Source organism: Pholcus phalangioides, unplaced genomic scaffold (assembly GCF_987345545.1).
Source record: "Pholcus phalangioides strain wild (caught in Gottingen) unplaced genomic scaffold, Ppha-v1.0 ptg000017l_1, whole genome shotgun sequence".
Taxonomy (NCBI): Eukaryota; Metazoa; Arthropoda; class Arachnida; order Araneae; family Pholcidae; genus Pholcus; species Pholcus phalangioides.
This window is the reverse complement of record NW_028301610.1, coordinates 57,194,300-57,207,133: the sequence shown is the minus strand read 5'-3', so window position 1 is coordinate 57,207,133 and position 12,834 is coordinate 57,194,300. Positions and strand designations below refer to the sequence as shown.

Here is a 12,834-nt window from a genome sequence, read left to right as displayed (position 1 = left end):
GTTGCCAAAATGTGTGCTTGCCTCGGCTGATCCAAGCATCTAGTTGCAACCCTGCTCTTATAATGGCCCTGCACACAAGTCGAAATTCGCCCACTCATGGTTAGAAAAATAATTATTTGAATTTGAGGTCATGATCCAAGTCTCGGGTTTCAAACTGGTTTTCAAAAGCTGTATAATTTTTCATTAACTTTATAACACTCGTCTCATAATCTTTAAGGGTTCCGTGCAAACAGATTTGTGTAATCAAGAGTTCTGTGTAATAGTCCTTTAATTGTCAAGCACCTGGCAAAACTATTTCATAGACATCTAGGATTCTGTGAAACAGTCTCGTGTAATCAAGGGTTCTGTGTAACAATGTCGGATCCATAGAGGGTTCTGCGTAACAGTATTGTAACCATCAAGAGTTCTGCGTAACAGTATTGTAACCATCAAGAGTTCTGCGTAACAGTATTGTAACCATCAAGAGTTCTGCGTAACAGTATTGTAACCATCAAGAGTTCTGCGTAACAGTATTGTAACCATCAAGAGTTCTGCGTAACAGTATTGTAACCATCAAGGGTTCTGTATAACAGTCTCATAATCACCAAAGGTTCTGCATAATAGTCTCATAATCATCAAGGGTTCTGTATAACTCTTTCGTGTAATCAAGGGTTCCATGAAACAGTATCGTTTAATCAAGGGTTTAATCGTGTAATCAAGGGTTCCATCAAGGGCGTAGCGAGGGGGGGGGGGGACTTGGGGGTCTGGTCCCCCCCGAAATGTGACAAAATGACCGAAAAAAAGGGAAAAAGATGGCCAAATCCATTGTTCTGTTACTTTGCCCCCCCCCCCGAACGAAATTTCTGGCTACGCCCCTGGGTTCCATGTACACAGTCTCGTGTTATCAAGAGTTTGGTGTGACACCTGTAATCATCGAGGGCTCAGCGAAACGGTCTCGTAATCATCTTTGATCTGGCAAAACAGTCGTGTAATCAAGATATAGTGAACTGACTCACTATGTATAAATTATGTTTGTTATATATATCTACAGATGGTGCTGCATTTTCGCCACTTTGCATCTGTGCAGTAGCACGACATGCTAGTGTGACAAGAGAGCCGATCGTGTGCACATAGCCACGTATTTTGTCTTAATCGGGTTTTGTAAATAAATAATATTTATATAAGTTAATTCTCGTTCTAAATGGAGTCAAATAATTCAACGTTACCATCGCATCGTTTCATCACCAACCCAACACGAAAAAGAGTTTCGAGAAACAGTATTGAGTAATCATGAGTTCCATGTAAACAGTCTCGTATAATCAAGGGAAGGGTTTTGAGAAACAGTATCATGTAGTGAAGAGAGAGTTCCATGTAAACAGTCTCATGTAATGAGGAGAGTTCCATGTAAACAGTCTCATGTAATGAGGAGAGTTCCATGTAAACAGTCTCATGTAATCAAGGGTTCTGTCCCGTAATAATTGAGGGTTCTGTGGAGCAGTCTCGTAACTGTCAAGGATTCCGCGTGAACTATCATGTTGGAAACCTTTGATCGAAGTCACCCACAGTGACTTCAGATCATATCCTCCACAAGGGTTGGGTTTGCAGGGCTCCTGCCTGGGACGCTGGGTATTTCTTATCATTTTTTTGTTTTTTCACACTATAAATTCACACCAAAGATGTGGGGGTTATGGTTCAGGTATAAGGGGATACAATATCAGATCTGTAGGCTCCATCGTGGACTCTGAAGAGATTACCCCCACCCCCCGTATCTCTGCCCATGGGTGTCTATTACCCACCTGTCATATTTTTCTGCATATTTTTTGGGTAGAAACTGAAGTATTAGAATGATGTTCTAATTTTTCTTTTACTTCAAAATATATGTTTAGAAAAAAAACAATAATCATTACTTTATTGTTGTTATTATTATTTATTTATGTAGAAAGAGATTATATGTGCATTTTCTTTTTTTCCCACCAACATATGAAGACCTGGTCTGGCCTTTAGGAGCGTTAACTGATGGTAAGTAAAGTTTTTTATTTATATAAAAATAAATTTTTAAAGTAACAAACAATGAATAACAACATTTGGTTTACAGAAGAGACTGTCTATCAATCCCATGGCCCCACATGATCGTGCTGGTCCACGACCTCCTATATAACCTAGGTTATCTAGGTGGTCGTGGCTGGTCCCCTAGGCCAGGATTTTTTCACGGATCCCCCCCCCCGAAACATTTTGCGCATTCCCCCCCCCCCGAGCTAAAATTATGGTTTATTTTTTTGCAGTAACAAAAAAAAACTGTACCTCTTTCGGGAAGGGAAAAAAATGCTGAGTGAATGCCCCCCCCCCGACGAGAAAATCCTACGTACGCTACGGAGTGTGTATATACAGTAAAACCTCGCTACAACAACACTCGATAATAAATGCCTCTACAATGATATTTTTTAAACCTTGTTTGGAATTGCCTAGTATAATGTTCAACTATCGATACAGCGATATATCCTTTACTACGATAAATCCAATCTATAACGATATTGTTTTACAGAATTTGAAACCAGTATATATACATAAAGATATTCTTTTTATATATTTCGCCCAAAATTCTCCTGCTATATATTTTTTAATTCTTCAAAAGTTTTTATTCTTTCGAGCGTGTTTGACAAACATTGGTATTTTGCGCTACCTTTTGAAAGTGTTTATTAAGTTGCCGCGAAGCTACTTTCTGTATAGTACACAAAAGGGCTGTGCAGTAAATCATTTTATAGTATGGAAGTTTCCGGTGGTCCATGGTCACAGGGCCGTAAGTGGGGTGAGGCGAACAAGTGGGTCTCTTGTCTCAGACCAGAGGGAGGCCCAAATTTTACCTTTTAACGTCTCGTTGAACATTAAATAGGGGTGATAAAATGTGTGCTTGCCTCAGCTGATCAAGCATCTAGTTGCGGCCCTGGTGGTCAGTATTCAATGTCAAAGTCTTTCAATTTAACGATAACAGCTCTACTATGATATTTTTCTTCGTCCACAGAATATCGTTATATCGACAATTCACTTAGTTTTATTATGAATATATACAGTGTCAAATGTATCCTTAGTTTCTCTCAGATAATATATCTACCGCATCTCATCAGTTTCTTTGCTTATCAAGCAAGTATACTCATACTATTGTGCAATATTGTTGGAAATGTAATTTTATTTTAAAAAAAATTATTTAGAAAAATAAAAACTACAGAAAAATCGATTTTTTTTTTTTCCCTTTCGGAGCAATTTCAATATTTATAGAACAATCCTTCAAACAGTTTAAGCTAGGTACAGTGATCTCTTACCTATACACCCTCTCACTTATACGTTTCTCTCGGCTATAAGAGGATTTTCTGCACTCCCGGTCAAACATATGCTAGTTTCAAAATTTAAAAAAAAAAACATTTTATTGACTTAGTTTTGAAACAGAGATTTGCCGTTGCAAAAAGGTTTCCCCTCCTGAACTTGCGGTGGCCCACTCCACTAGTTAATGAATGAATTCAAATGAATGAAAAATAAAGACCCGATGCAAAGTTACTTGTTTATTCCAGATTCTTACTGCCCATCAAATTAATGGAAATTTTTTCAACATTTCAAAATGTCTGTCAATGCTAAAATAAGGGGAAATAGAGAGATTCACTAGACATCTCGTCAATGCCGCAAAAATTGTTAAATACACTGTGCGCCGGTATGCAAGAGGTATGCAAGAGGGCCTGGGTTTGAGTCCGGTGGAGACAAGATAACTTTTCTTTTCAAGTTCACCTCAGCATAATATCCAGCATAATATGTTTCCTTGATAACTTGGGCTGAGAAAAGCTGTCTGTCTCTTTCTACCGTCCCACCTGAGGGAGGAGGGGCATTTCCTAAGGTTAAGAGAGGCTGCTAATGCTTCTACTTTAGCGGCTCACGCCGAGTCCCGGTGGAGACAAGATGAATTTTCTTTCCAAGTTCATCTCATCATAATATCCAGAAAATGTTTCCCTGACACTGTGTGTGTGCAATTTAATAATTCATCTTTAATAAGATCAATTTTATTCGAAATTTAATGGTCTCTACATAACGAACCACTTTGAACCATCTTTTACACAAAACAAAATTTCTATCCGAACTTTCAATTTTCCTTTAATTGAAAAAAAAATCAAAGATTATATTCCTCTTACGTGAATTTTCTATACAACGCTTTTTTAGATAAAACGAAGCGATTCCATTATGCCGGGCGATTCACAGTAAGTGTCAAAAAAAAAAAGAATAAATGAATTTATTGAATTAAAGAGTAAATGGCAGGGCCGTAAATAGGTTGGGGCAACCGAGACACTGCCCTTGGACCCCGAGACGAATAGGGGCTCCACAAATGTTTACATTTGTTTGCATAATAATAAGAGGGACTCCCAAGGAAAAGTCTTCCCCGGGGCCCCGAGAAAGAACACTACGGCTCTGGTAAATGGAAATAATGATACTGAATAACTATTTTCATTGGCCTTGGCCAAAGCATCGGCCTACAAAATGGAACTGAAATAATTCAAATATTTATGTTCACTCTACGTATTCAACTAAGCACTAGCTTCTTGACAATTCTGTTAATTTGTAGATATGGCCTATTAAAAATAATCGTTTTACACTTTATGAAACACACAGGGCAGCAACTAGAACTAGATGCTTAGTCAGCGGGGACAACAACGCATTTTGGTGCTCACTTAAAACGTTGAAGAAGAGATTAAAGTGCCAAATTTGTGCCTCCTTTGGTCCACCACCAGAGGCACCAGTCCCCAACTGCTCATGATCCCCCCCCCCCCGCAGTTGTGGCCCTGGAAACACAATTCAACTCTTCAGCCGTAGGCTTATTATAGTTAACTAGAGATGCTCAAAAAATAAAATTTATCAAAAATGTATATTATTTTCAGTGTTGCTTACCGTTCCTTTGGGTCAGAAGAAACATTGTCGAAGATACATTTACGTGTAAAAAAAGTTTAATCCTTTATGTACGCAACTCCACGTACAACTAACTTACTAAAAGATTTCGAACAATCCAATAACTGTATTTTGTCAGATGTGAGCCATAAATATTTTTCGGTCCAACCCAGAAGTTTTGCGAAGAGATACGTTCTCAAGACAGTACACAGCCTTAAAAAAGACTGAAGCGGAATTTTTTCAGAAGAAAGGAAAAGAAACCCCTTGTGATTTTTTCAGACTGTTATATATCGATGCTTGGCTATTTACTGTTTGGTCCACTAACTATAGCGATGGACATGGATTACTACAACCAGTTAGAATGGCATTCAGAGCCTGACTGCCTTTCTTTATTACTATCACCATCTTACAAGACAGGACGGTGCTGCTATCTATAAATGGTATTAAGTAGTAGATATTTTACATGCCCCTTTTTTTTTAAAGAAACATTAAAGTTCTATTATAGTTAATGCATGATAATGTGATAATGAATATTCAATTTATTGTCTATAACGTATGGGTTTAACTACAGTCCTTGCTGACTTTCTCAGGATTTGACCTGTTTCTGGAATTGTACCTGAAGTTGAAGATGTCATCTTTTTAAGCCTATAACTTTAAGCCGTTCAACTGTTCTGGTTCTGGTGATCTTCTCATTAGTTGTTTTGTCTTCTCTTATGTGGTGTCTATTTCTTCGATATGTACCTCCATCTTTTCCCTCGATGATATAGGAACGAGGTTTCGGTCCTGTCTTGGTTATGACACCTTGTTGCCACGGTTCACAAGGTCTTTTCTTGAACCAGACCCTTGAGCCTTGTTTGAGTTCAGGATGATGCATTGCATGTTCGTCAAATCTTTCCTTCTGATATGCTTGTCTAGTTTTCAAGATTTTACTGGCTTCAGCTGTAGAAAACTTTGGCTTGAGTTGATGAGGATGAGTTGTCAAAAAGGATCTTAATCGTCTGCCTATCAGCAGTTCAGCCAGAGTAAGAAGATCCTGTGTAGGTTGTATCCTATAATCCAGTAGAACCGTATGTAGATCTTTACCTTCTTCTAGAGCTTTTGTGAGAGACTTCTTCAACGTTTGTACAGCTCTCTCAACTTGGCCGTTGCTTCTGGGAAAGTCAGGTGAAGTAATACTGTGTGTCACGTTCCACTCTTTGAAAAATTTTCGAAGACTTTCTGTATTAATGGTGGCCCTCCGTCACTCACCAATTCTTCTGGTATTCCATGCCTTGCACAAAGATGCTTTTCATCGCTTCTATTACTGCCTTTGCATTAGTACTTTTCATGTTTTTAACTTCTATGTACTTTGAGAAATAATCGATCACCAAAAGATACTGTTGACCTCTCAAGTAGAAAAAGTCACATGCCACTTTTTCCCATGGTCTTCCAGGCAGAATTTGTTTGAACAGGACTTCTTTAGAATTTGCCCTCTGATTTTACTGACAGATTTCACATCTATTGATGTAGCTTTCCACATCGTCATTTATTTTCGGCCAGTAGAAATATTCTCTAGCTTTCAATTCACAAGCAATAATACATCGATGCGAGACATGCAGTTTTTCCAGGACTTCTGGTCTTGCAACTTGTGGCACAACAAGTCACTTACCTCTGCATATTATTCCTTCTTTAGAATAATACAGCTCATCTCTACAGTGCCAGTAAGGCTGAGCTGCTGCTCTAGTTCTACTCTTTTATGGCCATCCCTTTTGAACATGATGAAGCACATCCTGCAGCTCTGCATCACTCGCTGTCATCAAAGCATATTCATGCCACTTATTGGGTGTAGCATATGCAAGGAGATTAATCGAGACAGCTGCTTCTTGCTCGTAATCCTCTTCAAATTTTTCATTTGGCGATTGAGCTCTTGACAAGGCGTCTGCAATCTTTAGCTCTTTACCAGGTATGAACATAAGTTCAACATCATATTTGTTCAATCTCAACAGCATGCGCTGAAGTCTGGGAGAGATTGTGTCATATTGCTTTTTACTCAACCCTAGAAGGGGCTTGTGAAAGGTTTGAACAACTACTGGTCTTCCATAGGTGTAATAACTTAAATGTTTCAGCCCATAGATCACAGCTAACAGTTCTTTCTCGATCTGTGCATAGCGTGTTTGAGCTGCTGTAAGTGTAGCAGATCCATATGCAACTGGTTAGTTATCTTGTAGAAGAATTGCTCCTAATCCATGCTGGCCGGCATCCACTGAAACAGTCACTGACTTTTTCCCATCAAAATATTGTAGACATGGAGCTTGCTCTATCATTTGTTTTAACTTGTCAAAATCACGTTGGGTATTTTCATCCCACAGCCACTCAGTATCTTGTTTTAATAGCTGATGTAGCGAGCGAGTTAAACTAGACAAGTGAGGAGTGAACTTGGCTAGATAAGTTATCATTCCAAGAAATCTTTGTGATCCTCACGACATTTGGGAACAGCAAGCTCGTTAATGGCCTAAACTTTTTTGGGATCTGGAGTTATTCCAGTATCAGACATTATATGTCCCAAATAATTAACTGATGTTAAGGCTAATTGTGTCTTTTCAATATTGAACTTAAGATTAGCTTCTCTGGCTCGTGTCAGGGTTCGACGGAGTGAGTGACAATGTTCTTGCATGGATGAAGATCCAAGGGCTATGTCATCAAAGTATGGATTTATTTCTGGATCATCTTTAAAAATTTCATTCATGGCCCTCTGGAACTCTTCTGGGGCATTGTTTAGTCGAAATGGTAAAACTAAAAATCGATATTTTCCCCAAGGTGTTGTGAAAGTTGTTAAAAATTACGATTCTCCATCAAGTGTGGTAACTTCCAGAATCCATTTTTTGCATGTAAGATTGTAAATACTTTACATCCTTGCAACTTTGTTATCAGATTGTCGGCTGCTGGTATTTGATAGTGAGGTCTTTGTATGGCATCATTTACTGGCGTTGGGTCTGCGTAAGTTTTTGGGTGTATTCACTACAACCATGTTGCTGACCCACTCAGTAGGTTCCTCTACTTTAGCAATTATTCCATTATCACTCATGCGTTTAAGCTCCTCTTTCACTTTGCGATGAAGAGCCAATGGCACTTTTCGTGGAGCTGCCACATTTGGTGAATAATTTTCTTTCAATTTAATTTTTACAGCACGTTTGAGTCGTCCCACACCAGTAAAAACATCTGAGAATTCTTTCATAACTTCTTCCGGTGTATCACTCTTATGTGAATTTCTGTTCATTTCCATAAGGTCATTCAATCTTTTAATTAGTCCTAATTCATTGCAAGCAACTAGGCCTAACATAGGGCAGGAATTCAAAGTTGTTACAAGAAATTGGAAACTTTTCTTCTGATTCTTGACCTCACAAGTTAATGAACACTCGCCCAATATTGGAGCTACATTATCACTGTAGTCTAGCACTGGTTGTTTAATTTTCTTTACAGTTGGCTTTATTTCCCATTTTAGCTGTTCACTCTTAGGTATAATGTTCACTTGTGCTCCAGTGTCCAGTTTAAATTTGACTTCGTTCCCATTAACTAGGATCTTCTGAAGCCACACAGAGTTTGGTTTTTCATTATCTAAGGCATCAATTGATTTTAATTCACCTAAATAAACAGTATCTGAGCTGCTGTCCTCACTGGCGCTATCTACTGTGTCAACTCGGCGAGTATTTGTTCTTTTATAGAAAGTTTTTTTTCTACATACTTTGGCCCAGTGATTTTTTCCACCGCACTTGCGGCACTTACTTCCGAAGGCCGGACACTCTTTTGGACGGTGTTTTTTTCCACACTGTTTACAGTCTCTCGGTTCGGCGTTTTCGTTGTTTGCTGACCGCAACAATGCTGTGTGGTGTTTGTTTGTCCTTACGGCGTCGACCGTTATTTTGCTTTCACCCATCTCCGTTGCCTGTGCCTTACTATGTTCGCACGTTTTGCACTCGCTAATGATGTCTTGCAGTGTTTTCGTTGATCTACTCGTTTCTCGGACCAGTCTTTCTTGTAGTGCTTTGTCACTCAGTCCTTGGATGATCTTGTCACGGAGCATTCTTTCCATCTACTGCCCGTAATTACACTCGACGACTGCGCGTCGTAGTCACGAATAATAGTCGGCAAATTTTTCGCCTTTTTCTTGTTTTATTTCAAGGAATTTGAAAGATGCATAAATCTCGTTCTGATAGTCCGAGAAATATTTGTCGAACTCACGAAGGATTTAATCGAACGATATCGCAGTGCTTGCCGCTGTGGGTGCAATATCGAAGGATCGCAACTGCTTCCTCAATTCCTCTCCATGTTTTGGTGAGTCCGTGGATCAATTAAGATATAGTTTCATTACAGAAACATTACTACAAACTACACAACACACGACGACGACGGTTACAAGAGCAATGGTGACAACAGTGCACCGAACAGGGTATAACAACATGCGTTACAAATGCTGCCATCTATCAGACATTATTTACACTAACATATTTCACTATTGTTATTTACACTAACACTAACCTTTAATTCAGTCTGTCTGAATTATCTTAGTGGAAATCAGGTGACAAGTTCCAGTTCTTTGCAAAGCTTTTGATGAGCTGGTCTTGGCAGTCCTTTCGTAAGTATGTCTGCAATCATATCTTGACTCTGGACATATTCAAGGAGTATGTCCCCTTCTCTGATCTTGGATCTAATATGATGATGCCTTACATCAATATGTTTAGTCCGAGCACGGAATTTTGGATTCTTAGCAGATTTTATTGCAGACTGATTGTCACAATAAATCACAGTGGATTTCTGATGTCCTTTCAATCAACCAGGCACATTCCTGAGCTGCTGAACTTAGAGACATATATTAGCTTCGGTCGAACTGAGAGCTACGAAGTGTTGCTGTTTTGACATCCAGGTGACAGCTCCTCCTGACATCATGAATGCATATCCAGATATGGACTTTCTGGTGTCCAAACAATTTCCCCAATCTGCATCAGCATATGCAGAAAGCACAGAGTGATCAGCTTCATACATCATTTTCATAGAAACAGTTGACTTGATGTATCAAAGAACACGTTTCAGTGCCCTCAGTGAGCTTTCCCAGCGTTGTTGTTGAACTTGCTTAGATGACCAACAGCAAAAGCTATATCAGGCCTCGTTGAATATGCAGCGAAGATGAGAGAGCCAACTAATTCTCTGTGAGGTACATTGGACATCTCTTCCTTTTCAGATTCGGTCCATCATTCTTGGATAGACTAAGTCCTACTTCAAGAGGAGTGGCAACACCATGACAATCAGGCATGCCAAAACGGAAAAGAACATCCTTCAGATATTTTCTTGATCAATGAAAATTTTTCTGTTCTTTCGACCACGAGTGATCCTCATACCCAAACAATGGTTCACTTCACCAAGGTCTTTCATCTTAAACTTTTTGACAAGGACAGTTTTGAGATCATCAGTAGCAGATTTATCATCACTGAAAATTAGAAAGTCATCCACATATACTCCCACAATGATTGTTTTCCCCCCTTCGATCTTGAAGTACACACAAGAATCATATTCAGACGGATTGAACTCAAGGTCGAGAATAACATCATGTAGTATCATATACCATGAACGACTGGCTTGCTTCAAACCATAGACAGATTTCGAAAGACGACAAATGGATCCAGATGGAAGCTTGACATACAGGTCTTCATCCAACTTCGGATGGAGGAAGGCTATCACAACATCCATGTGATGAACATCCCAGTCATATTTAGCAGCAAGGGCAAGCAGAAGTCTGATCGAGGTTGTTCGGATGACCGGTGAGAAGGTTTCATCATAATCAAGGCCATGGCTTTGGGAGCATCCACGAGCAACCAAAGGGCTTTGTACCTTTCAATAGAGCCATCAGCAGTCTGCTTAATCTTGAATACCCATTTCATGGAAATGGCTTTCCGATCTGGAGGAAGTTCAGCTGGAATCCATGTTTGATTATCAGCATGCAATTTCAGTTCCTCGTCAGTGGCCCGTTTCCAATGTTCAGCATCCTGGCTGTTCAGAGCTCCAGTCAATGCTTCAGGTGTACATTCACACAATGAAGCTTGGAAGGATACAAAATCATCATTGAAGATACGAATGTTCTGTTGTCGTGTATGTTGAGGATAGCGATCAGATCTAATCGGAACATTTGGCAAAACTTCCGGTGTCCTCACATTATGGGAAGGAGAAGACTGTTCTGAATTGCTTTCCAATGATGTTTCAGTCTCTAGAGATGGCTCGGAGATAGTAACGGTTGAAAACTGTGTATCAGCTGCATTTTCAGGCGACGGAAATGGATCATGACTCGGTGAATCCATTTTACCAAATGGAAACTGGTTTTCAAAAAACTTCACATCTCTAACAATTTGCACCTCTTCTGTTTGGGGGTTGTAAATGCGATAACCCTTGGTTTCGTCACTGTAGCTAAGAAGGATACCATCCCAAGCTTAGGATCCAGCTTCTTTCTTTTACACTGGGGAATGTGAACCATGGCTCGACATCCAAAAATGCGAAGATGCAGTATGCTAGGTTTTCGTCCAGACCACACTTCTTGGGGAGTGCGATTTTTCAGAGCTTGTGTAGGACATCGGTTGCGAATGTAGGTAGCTGTCAAGACAGCCTCCGCCCAAAACACAATGTCCAAATTAAGGTTGAAAAGCATAGCACGAGCAGCTTCCATCAAAGAAGAATGTCAGAACGTAAAACTTTGATTTTTCTTTCAATCTGGTTTTCTACAAATGTCTTGCATTCAACAAATTTGTCAAAAACTTCATCTTTAGACTTCAGGAAGTATACAAAGCATTTTCGGGAGAAATCATCAATGAAAGTAAGAAAATAACGAGCTCCACCATTTGATGAGATTTGCATCGGGCCACAGAGATCTGAGTGAACAAGTTCCAGGAGATTTTCTGCACGTGTCTTGCTTGATTTTGGAAAGGATTGGCGGTGTGATTTTGCACGAACACAAACATCACAATCCTCAAAATCAGCTTTTAAATCACATTTGAAATAACGTGACTTTTGCAGCTCTCTTAGGGAACGAAAATTAAGGTGACCCAGTCTCCTGTGCCATATCTGACAGGTGTCTTGCTTCGTTGAAGTGGTACAAACAAAGTTTGTTTCATTATCAAGACGATACAGCCCATTCACCTCTGTTGCAGTTGCCAAAACAGATGAGCTGTTAACCATGGGTTCCTCTTTTAGTATCTTGCAACCGGTCTCATCAAAGATGACTAATAGCTACGGCTGACTGCGTACAAGTTTGCTAACACTCAACAAATTCAGCGCGAGCGTAGGCACAGACTTGACATATTTAGCATGTAGTGTTTTGGAAGAGCTGAGCACTATGGTTACGTCCCTGTGCCATGTAACTGACAATTTTTCGCCATTGGCTAGACGGACCTCTTCTTCGGATGATACATCATGTGAAATTGGCAATGAACAACTGAGATGAGTTGATGCACGCATGCACCAGAGTCTATGAACCATTCATGTTTGTCAAAGAAAACTGCGGCAGAAAAGACAAGAAACAGTTGCCCTAGAAGCAATTTCTTTTTCAGAGCAAACTGCATTAGCAGAAAACTTTCTGTCGATTTTTCCTTTTTCGTTTCGAGCAGGTCGTAGACTTGTGTCCGCGCTCATTGCAATTAAAACAACGGATTCCTTTTGTGGCACTGGCAAGTTGCTTTTTCGCGAAAAACACGGAATTCGATGGCGGTTTCGGAACTTCAGTTGCGTCTTCTAGCAGCAGGCTTTTCACGAATGAAGTCGTGATTTCTTGTCCAGATCCGCGAATACCCAGGACGAGAGGCTTGTAATAGTCTGGTAATTTCGCGAGAATGAAACCACCGATGACGTGGTCGTCTAACGACTTACGAACATTCTCGAGTAGTTCCGCGACGATCGTGAATTTATTCAAGTATTCGT

General features: G+C 39.8%; 1 protein-coding gene across 1 annotated transcript in view; it reads left to right on the top strand.

The window, feature by feature from the left end:
* LOC149074161 (RNA-binding protein Musashi homolog Rbp6-like) overlaps positions 1-12,834 on the top strand; it is a 409,321-nt gene that overhangs the window by 283,873 nt on the left and 112,614 nt on the right. Inside the window, exon 10 of the mRNA XM_089246590.1 lies at positions 1,966-1,998. Within this exon, the coding sequence (XP_089102716.1) occupies positions 1,966-1,998 (33 nt within the window). The remainder of the gene's footprint in view (positions 1-1,965; positions 1,999-12,834) is intronic.